General features: G+C 36.6%; 1 protein-coding gene across 2 annotated transcripts in view; it reads left to right on the top strand.

Moving 5' to 3' along the window:
• MRPL1 (mitochondrial ribosomal protein L1) overlaps positions 1–19,088 on the top strand; it is a 69,917-nt gene that overhangs the window by 13,704 nt on the left and 37,125 nt on the right. For both annotated transcript variants that reach the window (XM_068975526.1, XM_068975527.1), the window contains exons 3-6: positions 4,333–4,591; positions 7,000–7,083; positions 8,525–8,596; positions 14,088–14,199. In XM_068975526.1, coding sequence (XP_068831627.1) covers positions 4,333–4,591; positions 7,000–7,083; positions 8,525–8,596; positions 14,088–14,199 — 527 coding nt within the window. The remainder of the gene's footprint in view (positions 1–4,332; positions 4,592–6,999; positions 7,084–8,524; positions 8,597–14,087; positions 14,200–19,088) is intronic.

Genomic DNA, 19,088 nt, shown 5'->3' on the forward strand with positions numbered 1-19,088 from the left:
TTTATTTGGGTAAGACCGTGGAATTGTTTTTCCTTTCATGGTCTTGGAGTTGGGAGACAGGAGAAGCAGGGAGAAAGTTATTATCTGACTGCAGTCTCTTATGACTCATTCTGTCCACATGGTTTAGTTACCCAGGTAACTGCAGCTAAACTGTGGTTTTCTCTAGTTCCGACTACCAGGTATTTCTCCCTCACCTTCCCCAAAACCTTTCTAATACAATTGTTTTACTCCCTGATAACACAGTTTTTACATTCTCCGGATAGGGCCTTACATACTGAATAAACAACAGAGTTCTTCTGGATGTGATTCTTATGAATAAAGACACACCTTTTGGAGGGTCAGGGACAACAGCAGGTGGTGGGTTTGTAAAATTGATTATTATTGACAGATTTTAGTCAGTTGCAGTTTTTTTTTTTTTTTTGGAAGAAAGTGTTTCCCTAGAATCCTGTTTGCTCTATGTTAAATGATGTTGTAGGTTTCCCTGGCAGCTCAGTGGTAGAGAATCTGCCTGCCAGTGCAGGAGATGCAGGTTTGATCCCTGGGTTGGGATGATCTCCTGGGGAGAAAGAAATGGCAACCCACTTCATTATTCTTGCCTGGAAAATCCCGTGGACAGAGGAGCCTGGTGGGCAACAGTCCATGGGGTTGCAAAAGAGTTAGACACAACTTAGCAGCTAAACAACAACAATGATGTTTTACTTTATTTATTTTTACAAGTGTTCATTTGTGACTCAACAGTATTTTCATTGAACCATCTCAAACCATTCAAAAAACCATCTCAAATTTTGTGAAACAAGGTCCAAAGCATAAGTAAGTAAACTGCTATATACCCAACTCGATCTCTGTATGTTCAGATTTTGCAAATATTAATTTAAAAATCACATTTTAGTCTCTGGGAACTTCATATTACTAATTGTAAATTAGATGGATAGGTTCAGTCGTGATGAAGAATTTAGTGGCGAAATCAGAATTTATGTAAAGTAAATCTGTGGGTTATAGCTACAATTTTTATTCATTTGTTTATTTTAGATAGTTTATTACTAAAACAGGCTCTCTAGGCTCCTGCCCCTGTTGGCCACTCTACTCTTTTACTAGATATAAAATGTGATTTCTTCAGTTTGGCAGGTTTCAGGATTTTGTGGTGTACTTCCACATAGTACTGAGGCACGTTGCATCCATCCACTCGGGCACCTACTTAGACTTGTCGGCAGTCCAGAAGGGCACCTGTGTCCCATTAAAAATGAGTGTTGTCATTATCTGCTATTCTGTCAAATTGCTCATTAGCTGGGAGGATACTATTATTAGTTGTAGTAATAAGAATTCTTTGAGTGCTATAAGTGAGCATGGAATTATATGTTCGATTGGTTTTTGAGGTTTTTTTTTTAAATACCATTTTACTGTCATCCATTTCTTTTGCATAAATTTTATAGGACCTCATTTAAGTTTTCTATTGCTGCCATAGCAAATTACCACAGACCTTGTGGCTTAAAGCAACTCAGGTTTATCATCTTGCAGTTCTGTAGGTCAGAATTCTGGTATGGATCTCACTAGACTAAAATTAGGGCGCTGTCAGAGCTTCGACCCTTTCTAAAGGCTCTAGAGGAGAATCTGTTTCCTTGCCATTTCCAGCTTCAAGAGCTACCCATATTCCTTAGCTCGTGGCTCCCCCTTCCTCCATCTTCAAAGCTAGGAATGGCATATTGGGTCCATTTCATGCTCAGATTTCTCCTTCCCATTGCTGTGAGATGAGGATGAGAAAGGAGGTTTCTCTGCTTTCAGGAACTGTGTGATTAGATTGGGCCCACCTGAATAGTCCAGCATCCTCTCAAGGTAATCACCCTGCAAAGTCCTTTTTGCTGTGCAGATGTGGCCATATTTGGGAAGCCGTAATCCTGTCTACCACAGAACCCAGACTTCTTTCTAGGATAGTATTTCCCTAATTTAAAGCATTTATGGTTAAAAGATTAAAGGTGTGATTGGAATTAATGCTGAGAAAGTGTATCATATCACCTCTACTTCTGTCTTAGCTTCAAACTCTGACCTGCAATTACCTGTGGAACACATTTTCTTAGATATTTTGTAAGCGCCTTGTTGGTGTTTGTTATGTAACAAACCACCCTGCGATTATCATTGCCCACATGTCTGTGAGCTGATGTGAGCTAGGTTTGTATAGGTGTCTCTGATGACCTTGGCTGGGCTTGCTGTGCCTCTGAATCTGCAGGTCAGCTGCGAGTTGTCTAATCTAGCCTGGGGCTCTGTAGAGCCAGCTCTGTTGTTCACTTGTCTCTCATCCTCCCACCTTTGGGCTAGCCCAGGCCTGTGCTTATGAAAATGGCAGAAAGACAAACTTACAAGTGGGAACAGATGAAGCCTCTTAAGGCCTAAGCTTAGAGCGTAGAATCTGTCAGTTTTGCTTTATTCTATTGGCCTACTAGTCATGTGACCAAATCAAGACACTTTTAAGTGGGGGGAAGTGCAAAGTCACTTAGCAAAGGGACTTGAGTAGAGAGAGGAGGCAAGGAACTGCGGCCAGTGATGCAACTAACCCCACACTCAGACTCTCTATTGCCCCAAACTGAACTCATCTCCGTGACTACCTCCCTCAAAAGAAACCTGTTTTGCTTTCTTTATTTCTGGTTTTAGTTAATGATACTAGTCATGTCTAATCATGCGAGCCGGAAACCTGCGTAGTATCCTAGTCATCTCCTTCCCCTTTGTCTTCTGTATTTACCTTGTAAAATGTCTCTGTAACCTGTCCAGCCTAGTATCATCACTGTTCTGCTTCAGGCTGTCATGTCTCCTTGAGAAGAGAGGGAGGGTCGCCTCTTTAATCCTCTCCAGTCTGCTTCCTTCAGACCCATCCCTTATATTGCAGCCAGAATACTCTGTGTGAAATACAGGCGCCACTCCTGTCCAGTGGCTCCTCACTGTCTCTAGAGGAGGCCTCTGTATCTGGATTCTCCAGCCTTCTGTGCTGCTGTTTCCTGAGGTAGAGTTCCAGAGTCAGCAAAATGTGGCCAGAGGGCCATTACATTTTTAAGTGATGTTTTTTACATTTTTAAGGGGAAAAAAGAATAGCATTTTGTGACACGTGAAAATTACAAAATTTAAACCAGTGTTCGTAAATAAAGTTTTACTGGAATGCAGCTATGCTTACTCATTTTTGTGTTGTGTATGGCTGCTTTCGCATTTGCATGGCAGGGTTGAGTCACTGAGATGAGTCCATAAAACATTTACTGTCTGATCCCCTTCCAGAAAAAGTTTACCAACCCCTTCTCTAGTCAGCTAGAACTTAGAATGGCTCCCCTCATGTACCATTCTGTTAATCATGCCTCAATACTTTTATTACCTTGTTTCTTTGCCTGGATAACTCTGTTTTTAAATAATAGCTTTATTGAGGTACAATTTGCATACCATACAATTCACCCGCTTAAAGTGTGCAACTTGGTGATTTTTATAGTGTGTTCACAGAGTTTGTGTGACTGTCACCACAGTGTATTTTGGAACATTTCATTAATCTTCCCTGTAAACCCCATGGCCATTAGCAGTCACTTCCCATTTCCCTATCCCCTCCCCAGCCCTAGACAACCTGAATCTACTTTCAGTTTCTATAGGTGTACCCATTCTTTTTTTTTTTTCCGCCCATTCTTGACATTTCCTATAAATGGAACCATACAATGTGTGGTCTTTTGGAACTGGCTTCTTTCACTTAGCATTCTGTGTTTAAGGTTCATAGAAATTGTAGCATGTATCAATGCTTCATTCCTTTTCACTGCCTATTAATACTCTGCTCTATGGATATACCACATTTTGTATATTCAGCTTGTTTTACCTTTTGACTTCTATTGGGTAATGCTGCTGTGAATAGTTGTGTACAAGTTTTTGTGTGTCCATGTTTTCGTTTCTCTTAGGTTTATATTTAGGCTGCTGCTTCCTCATCCTTTAAGAATTGACTCTGGGGTCTTTTTTTTTTTTTTCGACCTCTTCCCTGCCTGCTAGGCTGGGTTAACTATCTTTTCCCCATGGCCCTGATAACATTCTCATAGTATTTACCACATCATATTGAAGTTATCTGTTTGTGTGAACATCTTCCCTACTCTGAGTTTCTGGAGAGCAACTTCAATACCTTATCCAACTTTGTATCAGCTGCAAACAGTTGAAAAATTTGCTTAATATTTGTTGAACTAAAAAAAAAACTATAAAGCAGTCTGTGCTTTTGAATTAAAATAAACTTTATCTTTTGTCATTTTTTTCTGTCTAATGTAAGTATATTAGCTTCCTTTTTAAGTCTCTTGGTACATATTTAGATAACTGATTTGAATTTTTTTTAAGGCCTGCAAAGAAAACAAAAAAAGGTACTAAAGAAAAAGCATCAAATGAGAAGAAAGATGATATAGAAAAAATAAAGTCATATCCTTTTATGGAAGGGGAACCTGAAGATGATGTCTACCTAAAATGCTTATACCCAAGGCAGATATATGAGGTGGAGAAAGCTGTTCACTTACTTAAGAAATTTCAAGTTTTGGACTTTACAAATCCAAAGCAAGGTGTTTATCTTGATTTGACACTGGATATGACACTGGGGAAGAAGGTATGTAGACTGAATTAAAATTTATTTGTCAACAGTGGTTAAATGAATTGCTCTTTCTTAACTTAAAATATGTTTTGTCTCCTGTAATAATTTTTAGAAAATCTAATGCTCTTTCTGAACTTCAGGATGAGAAATATTAAAGTTTGTCTTTTAGCTTTCCAAATAATAATATAGAATGTTGAACTCATTTTGTAGAGTCAATGAACATATACCTCCTATTTATCTGGAAGTCATTGGTAGGAACAAAAGTAGTGTCAAAGTTAATTGAGGTATTACTGTAACTGAAAAATGACTTAAGCTGTCCAGGCATGTTGTTCCTTCTTGGTCAGTAAGGACTTTGGATAGCTCGGTGGCCTGAAGATGTGTTCCTCAGAATCCTGGGTTGAGACTAAGTTTGGATGGGGTGCCAAGCCCCTTACACTCATCTCAATCAAAACATTTCTGCTTTGTCTGCTTATATATTGCAGATCCACAAGAGATTTGTTTATAAAATTCTAAAGGTGGGAAAAATACTGGATTAGAATTGAGGTCCATTACAGCTCTCAATTTGATAGGCTTCTCACTTAAGAAATTAATTTATTTGGAGATGATACTTTGATTTTTATTCCGAGGATGTCTTTTTTTTTTTCAAACTGGAGGATCTGTGTTTTTGAGTACAATTTAACAACCTCAGCAGCAACAAGTAATTGAGGAGGAGGAATAAAACATAGTGCTTAAGAGCATAGGCTGACATTGTATTACAGGCCAGAATCCTGGGGTCACTAATTACCTGCTCTTTGAGCGTCTGGTTTAACCTCTCCAAAACCCAGTTTTTCCCTTTCTTTATAAAGGGAAGTAAAATGCTTATTTTCATGCATGTTCTCATTTAATTCTATAATAATCTCAAAAGAGGAAGCTGAGACATTGAAAGTAAAGTATCTTGCTCAAGGTCACCTGAGGTGGGGGTGGAATTAGGATTTAAACCAAGGTCTGTTTCATTTCTTGGTTATTTTTTGTTTATTTCAATCCTATTGAAATTTTATTTTATACTATAGTGTTACTGTTCTTATATTTTAAAACGTTGTAGTGTCTAACATAACCACTTTCTCAGTCAACCAATAGTATAATTTATAACGAAGTATTGTAGGACCACAAGTTTCATTTTGTAAATGTTAGCCACTTGTAAACTAATAACATTGAAAAGGTTCAGTTTTCTTCCTGAGACCTTTTTTGTTCTTGACAGAGTGCTTGTAAAACAAGCCAGTATTCCCCCAGGGGATGCTATTATTGTGATTGCTTGCCATTGAAAAATTTACTGAAGCCAGTTGTGACATGTTAATAGCAAAGGAATGACAGTCAGTAAAACTGAGTTGCACGTCTGACATAAAGTGTGCTTAAGAGTTTGTGCCTTCTTGTCTGAAAAGAAATTCTCAGGAGGTTATCTTACTCAAGTTTTTCTAAAAATATGATCTTTCAATCAGTTTTAATTATGAAACGACTCTTTTTCTGGACCTTAAGGCTGTACCAAAACTATGGGCCTAGAACTTGTTTCCGTGTGAAGTCTCCGTAAGAGATCCGAGTCACAGGTCTAGACAGGTCCTTGGCCCAGTGACTAAACAAATTAGTTTTGAGGTCCTGTGAAAACTCCACCCATATTAGGGTGCCTCAAATGCATGCCATTATTTGGGATTTTCCGACTGACTTCCCATACATGTCTGGAAGTGGTGGGTGGTCCAGGTGGTTTCAAAATAGACTTGCTCAAAATGGCCTTTCAGATTTGGCAGTCTATCTTGGATTTAGAGTTAATATCATCAGATTCACCTGATTGTTTAGAATCAACATGGAAATTAGGAGTGACCCACTGAGCAGATTAGCTGGATATATTGTTCAATGTGCATAGCTGTATACATGTCCTCCTTGATGATGTAAAAAAAAATTATATGTTTTTTTGAATTTAATTCAAGGTAGAAAACATTTATTGGCATCCATCATGTGGAAGGCCTTGTACCAGGTGCTGGGGAAGATAAAGTGAAAGTGAAGTCGCTCAGTCGTGACTGACTCTTTGCGACCCCATGGACTGTAGCCTATCAGGCTCCTCCGTCCATGGGATTTTCCAGGCAAGAGTGCTGGAGTGGATTGCCATTTCCTTCTCCAGGGGATCTTCCCGACCCAGGGATCAAACCTGGGTCTCCTGCATTGCAGGCAGACGCTTTGCAAACACAGATCTTAATTTAATATGTGAGACTGTAGAGAAAGAAGCCACGTGGCATGGAACTGTGGAGTTGGGGAAAGAGGTTTATATCTTTATTTTGATTTCTTACAAAGGAAATATAATCTGTTATGCTTTAACAGGTAATCAATGAATATTTTGGATATTAGAAAAGATGAATGAATTTTTTATAATTGTTTTTCCATTGTTGTTTATTTAGAAAAAAGTGGAGCCATTTACCAGTGTTCTTAGTTTGCCATACCCATTCATTTCAGAAATGAGTAAAGTTGCCGTATTTACAGAGGTGAGTAACTTTTGTCAGCTTTTTATATCCTTTAGTTTTTTGACACATCACATTAATCAGTGATTAGAATAACTGAACAGAGTTGGAGAAAATCCTGGCATTCCCCTAGAATATTTTCCCCATGTGAAACTCAAAGCAGTTAAATGGCTTATTTGAGGTCATATCATTAGTTTGAGAAAGAGCTAAACCATAGCATTAACTTCATCATTATTATCTACCATTTTATGTTTCTCACAAGAGAAGTATTTATCCTACTAGCTGCTGCGTCCTGCTGAAACTCTCCAAACGACACCAATAACATTGACTTTAAAGCAGTGGGCCATTTAGTGCTGTGAAAACACAGAAACCACACTTTTAAAATGATCTAGTCTGTAAAGTCAAGAAAGTGACGGCAGTAACGAGTATAGTAATACAGCTCTTTGTCATTGTTTTTGTATTATGCACATTTGTATATAACATGCTCATGAATTTGTTTTGTAAAGTGTTTTTCTTGCTGTCATCTGTCTCACTAACAATGAAGAAATTCTTTGCTTTTTTCCCCCAGAAAAGTAGAGAATATAGCTCTTAGAATGTCACAAAACTTGAGTAAATAGTGACATATTTTTATAGTAAATCCAAATGGTATAAATGAAGCATATAGAGAAAAAACCCTAATACTGTGTATTTTTCTTTTGGATTTTCAGACAGTAGGCTAAATTTTGGTTCTCATTTCTAAAATTTAAAAATCTTTACTCTTGTAATAATGGATTGATAAAATGTCTCCATTTAAAGTAGCAAAACTAAATAATCTGTTATTTTTGGAAAATGATGTATTGATGACATTGGAGACTTAGGACCACTTGGTGGGTTTTTAATATGCCATTTTGACATATTTCCTCATATATTAGTCAAGAAATGCCTTCAGTTCAGTTCAGTTCAGTCGCTCAGCTGTGTCTGACTCTGTGTGACCTCATGAAGCAGCACGCCAGGCCTCCCTGTCCATTACCAACTCCCGGAGTTCACCCAAACCCATGTCCATCGAGTTGGTGATGCCATCCAGCCATCTCATCCTCTTTCGTCCCCTTTCCCTCCTGCCCCCAATCCCCCCCATCATTAGAGTCTTTTCCATTGAGTCAACTCTTTGTATGAGGTGGCCAAAGTACTGGAGTTTCAGCTTTAGCATGAGTCCTTCCAGTGAACACCCAGGACTGATCTCCTTTGGAATGAACTGGTTGGATCTCCTTGCAGCCCAAGGGACTCTCAAGAAATGCCTTAATCACCTGCAGACTAAGCTTGTTCTGAATGTACTATCTCTGATGCATCTAGTTGAAAACTGATGCAGTTTCAGTTAAAAGTAAAAAATACAGTTTTTATTTTGAACTGTGGTATTTCTGACAAAATACTTGAAAGCAGACTGAATTTCTTTAAAGACTAATGTTCAAGCTATTGTATTTTTTGGTAGAATGCATCAGAAATTAAAATAGCAGAAGAAAATGGAGCTGCATTTGCAGGAGGAACTAATCTCATTCAGAAGGTACAGTATTGTTTTCATATTCATTACTTACAGAAATTGTTCTGTTATCTTTGCCATCCATTGATTTATTACATGTGGAACATAACTACTCTGTTCATATCTTTTGATAAATGGTAAGTAGACCTTTACAGAACAGATGATTTTCCTACTCTTTTGAGTCTCAAAATCAAGCTAAGAAAAAACTATCCAGACAGCCTGATACTAGTTATACTTGATTTGTATTTGTGATTTTTTTGTTTCTTTCTTATGTGTTTGTCAGAATTTTATGGATAGACTGGAAAGGACAGTATGACTCTTGTGGTTTTAAATGTGAGATTTAAGGTGAAATCTGAAAGGTAGCTTATATGGCTATCTCTTCATATTTCAAAGGCCAGATGTTTGTTTTACCTTATTGGAGTGGAAAGTGTGATTTACTTTAGTAGATTACAAAGGATAGCATCTGACCTCTATAATATGGTACTTTTGGTTACTCTTAAATTTTACCACACCAGCTCCCCGAAGTCCATCAGTTCAAGTGGTATAAGCAAAACAATGTTATGTAGCCTACCTTGAGAAAATAACAAAGAAGTGGTGGAGCCCATTTGAAGCAAAGACGTTTGTTTGTTTTAGTTAATTTATTTATTTTAATTGGAGGCTAATTACTTTACAATATTGTGGTGGTTTTTGCCATATATTGACATGAATCAGCCATGTGTGTTCCACATCCTGAACCCGCCTCCCACCTCCCTCCCCATCCCATCCCTCAGGGTCATCCCAGTGCACCAGCCCTGAGCACCCTGTCTCATGCATCAAACCTGGACTGGCGATCTATCTCACATATAATAGTATACATGTTTCAATGCTATTCTCTCAAATCATCCCACCTTTGCCTTCTCCTATAGAGTCCAAAAGACTGTTCTATACATCTGTGTCTCTTTTGCTGTCTCGCATACAGGATCATTGTTACCATCTTTCTAAATTCCATATATATGTGTTGGTATACTGTATTGGTGTTTTTCTTTCTGGCTTACTTGACTCTGTATGATAGGCTCCAGTTTCATCCACCTCATTAGAACTGATTCAAATGTATTCTTTTTAATGGCTGAGTAGTACTCCATTGTGTATATGTACCACAGCTTTCTTATCCATTTGTCTGCCATTGGGCATCTAGGTTGCTTCCATGTTCTGGCTATTGTAAACAGTGCTGCAGTGAGCATTGGGGTACACATGTCTCTTTCAATTCTGGTTTCCTCGGTGTGTATGCCCAGCAGTGGGATTGCTGGGTTGTATGGCAGTTCTATTTCCAGTTTTTTAAGGAATCTCCACACTGTTCTCCATAGTGGCTGTACTAGTTTGCATTCCCACCAACAGTGTAAGAGGGTTCCCTTTTCTCCCCACCCTCTCCAGCATTTATTGTTTGTAGACTTTTTGATGATGGCCATTCTGACCAGCGTGAGATGATACCTCATTGTGGTTTTGATTTGTATTTCTCTGATAATGAGTGATGTTGAGCATCTTTTCATGTTTGTTAGCCATCTGTATGTCTTCTTTGGAGAAATGTCTGTTTAGTTCTTTGACTCAGTTTTTGATTGGGTCATTTATTTTTCTGGAATTGAGCTGCAGGAGCTGCTTGTATATTTTTGAGATTAATTCTTTGTCAGTTGCTTCATTTGCCATTATGTTTTCCTATTCTGAAGGCTGTCTTTTCACCTTATAGTTTCCTTCATTGTGCAAAAGCTTTTAGGTTTGATTAGGTCTCATTTGTTTATTTTTGCTTTTATTTCCATTACTGTAGGTGGTGGATCATAGAGGATCCTGCTGTGATTTATGTCGGAGAGTGTTTTGCCTATGTTTTCCTCTAGGAGTTTTATAGGAGTTTTCTGGTCTTATGTTTAGATCTTTAATCCATTTTGATTTTATTTTTGTGTATGGTGTTAGAAAGTATTCTAGTTTCATTCTTTTACAAGTGGTTGACCAGTTTTCTCAGCACCACTTGTTAAAGAGATTGTCTTTTCTCCATTGTATATTCTTGAAGCAAAGACATTTGCTTTTTTAAAGATGTGGGAAGAAGAGGCACATCTCTCCATGCTATTCTTTGGAACTCTGCATTCAGATGGGTATATCTTTCCTTTTCTCCTTTGCCTTTTGCTTCTCTTCTTTTCTCAGCTATTTGTAAGGCCTCATCAGACGACTGTTTGATTTTTGCATTTCTTTTTCTTGGGGATGGTCTCGGTCACTGCCTCCTGTACAGTATCACGAATTTCCGTTCATAGTTCTTCAGGCACTCTATCGGATCTAATCCCTTGAGTCTATTTGTCACTCTGCTGTATAATTGTAAGGGATTTAGGTCATACTGGAATGGTCTGGTGGTTTTCCCTACTTTCTTCAATTTAAGTCCGAATTCGGCAATAAGGAGTTCATGATCTGAGCCACAGTCAGTTCCCTGTCTTGTTTTTGCTGATTGTATAGATCTTCTTCATTTTTGGCTGCAAAGAATAAATCAGTCTGATCTCACTGTTGACCATCTGGTAATGTCCATGTGTAGAGTTTTCTCTGGTGTTGTTGGAAGAGGGTGTTTGCTATGACCAGTGTGTTCTCTTGGCAAAGCTCTGTTAGCCTTTGCTCTGCTTCATTTTGTACTCCAAGGCCAAATTTGCCTGTTATTCCAGGTATCGCTTGATGTCCTACTTTTGCATTCCAGTCTCCTATAATGAAAAGGACGTCTTTTTTGGGTGTTAGTTCTAGAATGTAGGTCAAGAAGCAACAGTTAGAACTGGACATGGAACAGCAGACTGGTTCCAAATAGGGAAAGGAGTACATCAAGCTTGTATATTGTCACCCTGCTTATTTAACTTATATGCAGAGTACATCATGTGAAATGCTGGGATGGATGAAGCACGAGCTGTAATCAAGATTGTCGGGAGAAATATCAATAACCTCAGGTATGCAGATAACACCATCCTTACGGCAGAAAGTGAAGAAGAAATGAAGAGCCTCTTGATGAAAGTGAAAGAGGAGAGTAAAAAAGTTGGCTTAAAACTCAACATTCAGAAAACTAAGATCATAACATCTGATCCCATCACTTTATGGCAAATAGATGGGGAAACAATGGAAACAGTGAGAGACTTTATTTTCCTGGGCTGCAAAATCACTGCAGATGGTGACTGCAACCATGAAATTAAAAGACACTTGCTCCTCGGAAGAAAAGCTGTCACCAACCTAGATAGCATTCTAAAAAGCAGAGACATTACTTTGCCAATAAAGGTCCGCCTGGTCAAAGCTGTGGTTTTTCCAGTAGTCATGTATGGATGTGAGAGTTGGACTATAAAGAAAGCTGAGTGCCAAAGAATTGATGCTTTTGAACTGTGGTGTTGATGAAGACTCTTGAGAGTCCCTTGGACTGCAAGAACAAACCGGTTAGTCCTAAAGGAAATCAGTCCTTGAGTATTCATTGGAAGGAGTTATGCTGAAGCTGAAACTCCAATACTTTGGCCACCTCATGGGAAGAACTGAGTGATTTGAAAAGACCCTGATGCTGGGAAAGATTGAAGACAGGAGGAGGAGGAGGGGACAACAGAGGATGAGATGGTTGGATGGTATCACTGACTCAATGGACATGAGTTTGAGTATGCTCTGGGATTTGGTGACGGACAGGGAAGCCTGGAGTGCTGCAGTCCATGGGTTTGCAAAGAGTCAGACATGACTGAGTGACTGAACTGAATTGCTTTAAGTACATTTTGCTTTAATTTTAATACATGTGAAATGTCACAAGTATGCTTGGTTCTGAGGGATTTTAAAATTGTTTCATTTTTACTTGTCTCTAAATTGTGATTTCCATCTATAGAGTTTTGTGATATTTTATGATATGATCTTAAAGGCTAACTGGAGCATAGCTTTCAGACATAATTTAATCCAAAGGAAAATGTTTTAGAATCAGGATTAGAAAATCTTGGAGTGGAAATTTCACATATAGTTCTTTGATGTTTCAAAATTGGCTCTGCTTTCATGTTTGGAGCCAAACCGCCTCTGGTTCTGGGTCTGCCACGTAAAAGTGCAGACTGATTTGTTCTCCCCAAGCCCTCAACTTCCTTGTCTAGAATGTATGGTCAGTATTAGTACTTGCCTTGTAGGGTTGTTGTATACACTTGGTGAACTAAACCATGTAATGTGTTTAGCACGTTACAAGTATTCGAAGAATACTTAGCACATTACAAGTGTTCTAAGAGTACTTGTCACATGCCAAGGATTCTTTTTATGTAAATTATTATTATTCAGGGCTTCCCACGTAGCTCAGTCGGTAAAGCATCTGCCTATAATGTAGGAAACCTGAGTTTAATTCCTGGGTTGGGAAGTTCCCCTGGAGAAGGAAATGACAACTCACTCCAGTATTCTTTCCTGGAGAATCCCATGCACAGAGGAGCCTGGCAGGCTACAGTCCATGAGATCGCAAGAGTCGGAGACAACTTCGCACTATCTTTCTTTCTATTATTGTTCAGGGGAGCATAGTATGCCATTTAAGGATTAAAAAATTTGTAAAAAGAAAAAATAGTAACAAGAAAATAAAATTCCAGAATCATGCTTAATTTTGCTAGAGTTCAGGTTTTTATAGTTTAATGTGTAACCCCAAACTAAGGCTTTGAATGACATATTGTGGTAAGATTTATGCAAAGAGAATCATTGGTAAGATAAGTGTTGCCCAGGCAGTATTACTCTAAAAAGTTGCTTCTATTTTAAATCAGCTAAATTTTTAAATGGAGTATACTGTAGAAGTAAGGTAATTACTCTGGGTACCTGCCTGAATTAATTTAAAATGTCTTCTAAAAATTAAAATTATTCTCTTTGCTCTTAGAATGGAATTAGACTGTGCATAATAAATTAGAAGTAAACTTGTCTTTGACCATCCCACTCCTCTTTTATTCTTTGGAGGCAAAAGGAATTTTATTTTTATTTTTTATTTTTATTTTTTTTTTGCAAAAGGAATTTTAGTTTTAGTTCTTTGTGGAACTGATTTTAGATTCAGTTGTCTTGATGCTCCAAATTTAGGAAAGCGATACGGTTGCTAATGATTTGGCAGCTAGTGGCTATTAATTTTACATGTGATCTTGCAAAAATTTCAGCTTTTTTTTTTCAGTTTTGATGGACATACAAATTCAACTTTGTTGGGACTGTATGAACCACGTACACATCAGTGCAATGTTCTAGCTTGTAGAACCAACATAAGTAATCAACACTTTTGACTAACATAACCTCATGGAAGAATTAAACCTATTAAATGTTTGTTTATTTATAATGGAGGTGGCTATTTTTTAAAAGCAAACATTAGAAAATGTTTTGCTTCTGAAGATTTTCATAATTGGTTAATATGTTCATACGATCCTTGTGTTTGAAGAAAGGAATTGTGCTTAATATGTATTTTCTGAATTATAAAAATTATTACTACATTAGACCTAATTTTTAGAAAAATAAAGCTTTTTACGTAATCTAAGGTTATCTTTTCCCTCTTGATTTTCAGATTTTGGATGATGAAATTCAAGCAGATTTTTATGTAGCTGTTCCAGAAATAATGCCCGAGCTTAATCCATTAAGGAAGAAACTGAAAACAAGATTTCCTAAGTTTAATCGAAGTAAGGGAGAGTTCTTTTACTACTTCAGTACTTTATCAACAACTTTTTAATATATATGTTTAATTAGAAAACAAAATTGCTAATATATGTGTAGAATAAATAATATGCTTTGGTATTTCAGTTTTGTGTTACATAAGAACGTGTAGAATTTTTTTCCTTTGGCATTAATATTGGTGATTTAATGTAATTTGAAAACCTAGTTGCTTTATAATACCAGATCTTTAAATTTAGGCCATATTCTTGTTTTAAATTAGTGAAACACATTACCCGCTAGGTATATTATCATAATACTATCTTATGTCTCTTTATCAAAATAACATGTATGCTCGTTTATGTTAGCACTCATCATCTGTATATGCTGGCTTACTGTGTATGGTTCTGTAGTTATTTCCTCTGAGCAACTTTCCCCTTGTGAATATTTGCCCCTTATGCAATTTAGTAAGAAAAGTATGGGTGCTGCATAAATAGCCTTGTATTAAAGAATGAAGTATTATATGATAAATTCACAAGATACAGTAGGTGTTCAGTAGAGGAGGAATTTATACATAGATGGGGAAATTAGAGAAGGCATCCTAAAGGGGTGACGTTTAAACTGCACATTGAATAATTTGATGAGCAGACTAAGAGGGATATTTTAAGTAGAATCTGTTAATCATAGACACTGAAGTAAGTCAATTTACAGACTACATTGAAGAAATATCAATTAGTTTTCTCTGGCGGTAGTGAATGGTACCCCTACTTTGAAATGAAAAAGAATATGTTAGAAAGGTAGATTGATGCTGTATTGAGCAGAATCTTGAATAAGATCCTCATAAATTTGGACCTCGATTCTGTATTCAGCAGGACTCTCTTAGAAGTTTTTTTTAAGTTGGGGGATTCTTTAGAGCTTTAATCTAGCAAGAGTTTGTAAAATGTACTGGCATGAAATCAAAAGTAGAGGCAAGGAGACCAGTTCAGATGCAGTTGCCAGAGATTAATAAAGGTGAGGCTGAAAGTCTTCATAATGAGTCTCGAGTAAAGAGGATGGATGTCAAAGATAATGGGACTTTGCACTATGTAGTTAGGAATGGACATGTTAAGAGAGAGAAAGGAAAGAGTCAAATGATGCTGAGATTTTTAAGCCTAGGGATCTCTCCTAATAAGTTGATATCATTAATGCAAATTGGGAGTAGGTTTGGGAGGAAAGAGTACGTTCACTAGCAGACATAGTTTCTTTTAGGTGGTGGTGAATATCTGCTGTAGATAGATGTTTTTTCAAATAAAATTTTATAAGGTAAAAGAGCAGATATTTTAAAATTTTAGTAGATCTTCAAATTTTAACTCTAGTTGAGCTAAAAAAATCCTGCTAAAATTCTTCATACATGATAGCCACTAATGCTCATCTGAGTTATAGACCACGTTCTGTACTGTAAGCAAATTCAAATGGACTCTTCAGTTCTTTTGTTATATTGGAGTTTTGTTTATTTTTAATAGCCTGCATTGAATACATCCTTGTGAGATACTGGACGGAGGTTTGGTACTTGTTATTAGGAATTTCCATTATAGTAGTGTTTGTTTTCATGGAATCACACTACATTCTTTCCTAAGTAAGACCTGAAATTGAACATTATTTTAAAAATTAAACCAGAATTGCAGTTGAATTTGAAGATAATGTTCTTAATTTTTTTCCTAATTGAATTCAAGCTCAATAAAGCCAAATAATACTAAAGATAGTCAATTAAAAGTGAAACTGAATACCGAGTATATCTGTATTCAGCTCGCTTATTGCTTTGCACGGTTAACTGGTTTTTCACTGAAATTAATTTTGTCACCTTTGCTAACTTTATCCATTCTCTGAATAACTTTTGGTCTCAGTTTTCTTTAGTGTTGAGGTTTTTTAATTGCCATTGTCATCACAAAATTTGGGATAATTAGTTTTTGTCTGAAAGGTTTTCCAAGAACATTTCTTTATTACAAATAAGAAAAGTTTCCCCTGAAAATGTTTATTTTTATTAGTGGGCTTTACTTTATTTCTGCTTTCATAATGAATCATAGCTTCTGTATACTATGGTCAAGTTACCTAGGTATGTCCCCCACCTCCATTTGCTTACCGGAGCATCTTGGAAAAACAGACCTTTCACCTTCCCCAGCTTTTTCTTCTCACCCCCACACGATCTGTTCAACAGCACTGGCAAAACATTTTTGTTCTTTAAACATGAAGATAAACGATTAACCTGTCAAAAATGTTAAAACAGAGTACACCAGATGTGCATTAGAACAAATGAAGCTTGTTTTATGCATTTTTACAGCTTATTCAGATTCTTGTTTAGGAACATTTGATTCCCCTTACATCCAACAAAAGACGTTGGGTACACGTAAGGGTAAAGTAGGAATTACGTTTCGAGCAAATGGATGGAATTAAAAAACAAACAAACAGGCCCCTGCAGCTGAGCTCATTAGTTTCCCATTTTGTCTTACATTTTGTCTTTGTAATGGGGGTGGGTGTAACTAACTTGGCTGGACTGAATGTGCACATTTTGCAGCATATTTAATGCTGCAGTTTTGTTTTATTTTAATTGCTTACATAACTATAAGCAAGTTCTCTATTTTTTCCAATGCACATTTGGCATATTTTCTTAGTATTTCCTTTTTATCTCATTAAAAAAAAGACATTTAAAACTTGCTTTTTAAAATTTCTTTGGAAGAAATTGGGTTTCATTTTCCTTGTCAACTAGCTTCCCCCCAGTTCCCTGCCACAATGTAACCTCTAACATTTTTTCATATCTAAGATAGATGTACATTTTATTGATATTTTTAAACTTTTCTTTATTCCTAATCTTACTAACATTTACTAAACAGAAAATACTAGTATGAAAATATCTTGACTTATAAAGCATGCTAAGTTGTTGGCAGGTAAGGGACATGATTAGAAAATTGGACCCATTACTGTGTGTTCCTCTTAACACGTAGCTCTTAGAACTGAACATCAGTGTTGCAGTTGGAGTCTTGTCAAAAGGATATTCCAGCAGGCTTGTCTATAGAGTATTCACATCTACTAAGCAGGACACTGCTTTCTGTCAGGAAGTTGCTTTTGTATTGTATTTGAGAGTAATGGATATAAAATGATTGAAATCTAATGTCAGTTATTTTTAGCTCATAGATTAACATGCTGTACTTAACAGTATTGCTTGCATTATTGAAATAATTAGAATTCTTTGGTCATATGAAGAAAAATGATAAAGCAAATGGAATTTTTGTAGGGTAACAATTAGAAATTTTTGTAAATTTCCCTCTCTCATGTACTAATAATCTAAAAACTATTTATGTGTGAAAGATTCCAGTGATGATTAGGTATGATTATTACTGCTATAGATGAATTAGTGATATATTACAACCGGTTCTATTGATCTTCTTTATTTCCCTTACTCCAGCCATAGTTGCTTCCTTGCTGTTACTCATACACACCAAGTTTTCTCCCTTCTCAGGTCTTTGGATTCATTGTCCTATCTGTCTGTAATGCTTTTTACTAATTTGTCTGGCTCACATTCTTATTCAAGTATCACTTAGATGGAGAGACCTTCTGTGACCATCCTATTTAAATATTAATTTCCACTTCCCATTACCACTAGATTTCTCATTATCGTGTTTTACCTTTCTTTTAAGGCTTATCAATCTTGGTATCTTCCATTTTTAATTTGTGAGTGTGTGCTCAATTTCTTCCATTAGCATAAGGGCATTTTTGGTTTTGTCCACTAGTATAGTCTCATGACCTAGAATAGCACCTGGCACATAGTAGGTACTCAACAAACATATCATATGTGTCAAGCTTTGAATGTGATGGCTATGAACAAGAGAAAGTCCATACTGGTACAGAGTGAATAGTTTTGTTTTCTGCACTAGACAAGCTGACTTACTAAACATTTATTTTTAATTTAATTAACTCAGATTTCTCTAGTTGAAGAAATAAACCAAAACAAAGCACATAACCTCAAAACCTTTATTTGTTTCCACTGTCCTTTATAGCAGTGATCTTACTTCTTTCTGTTGTCTCACACCAAGTTTCTCAGGCAGGTCTCTTTAGTGGTTGGCTCTCTCCATTTCCTTTCCAATTGTTAGTCTTCCTTACATACTTTTCTCTCATAACTCAGCTCAGATGTTACTCTCACTAGTAATCGCTGTTCTTTCTTTTGTCAGATTTAAAGGTCTGTTTTTAATTTTCTCTTTTTCTTGATACTGATTTTTACACTGTACAATCTTAACACTTTTTTTCCCCTAACTACTCCTCCTTTGTCTTCCCTGCCTTCTTACATTCTACTTTCTTTATCCCTGTCATATTCCCTGGTGAAGAAGAGAGAAGGTACATTAGTATGAAATGCCTATATGTTAGTATAGGTTATGTTCATTACAAAAATTAAATAGAATTAGGAGAAGAGAAAGGAAAAGAAAGAGGAGAAAAGTAGACAAATGTAAAAGCACAGAGAAAAAAGAAAATAGAGAAAGGGGAGGCTATAACTACATGATCTAAAAGCCCTAAAAATAGTGGGAAAGATTTAACCTTGGGCTGTATTGAAAAGCAGAACTAAAGAGTGGCTAGACATAGACCTCCTTGTGTCTTGGCTTTGTCTCTCACTGTGACTTTGAAAAAAATTTTGAACACTTTTGTGCCTTTGTTTTTCATCTCCAAAATGAGTTTCATGATAACATGTCCCCATGGTGTTTTTATTATAATGTGCAGGAGCTTAGCATAGGCTAAATACATGATGCATATGACCCTCAGTTACTATTGACTCTCTATAATTCCTAAAGTAGCTATGCATGTTCCATAATTACTTTTTTCTTTTTTCAAAAAATTTTTTCCTAATTATTTTAGAACTCATTCTTTTTCATGGCTTCATATATCATTTCTACCT

The sequence above is a fragment of the Capricornis sumatraensis genome, chromosome 7, assembly GCF_032405125.1.
Source record: "Capricornis sumatraensis isolate serow.1 chromosome 7, serow.2, whole genome shotgun sequence".
NCBI lineage: Eukaryota > Metazoa > Chordata > Mammalia > Artiodactyla > Bovidae > Capricornis > Capricornis sumatraensis.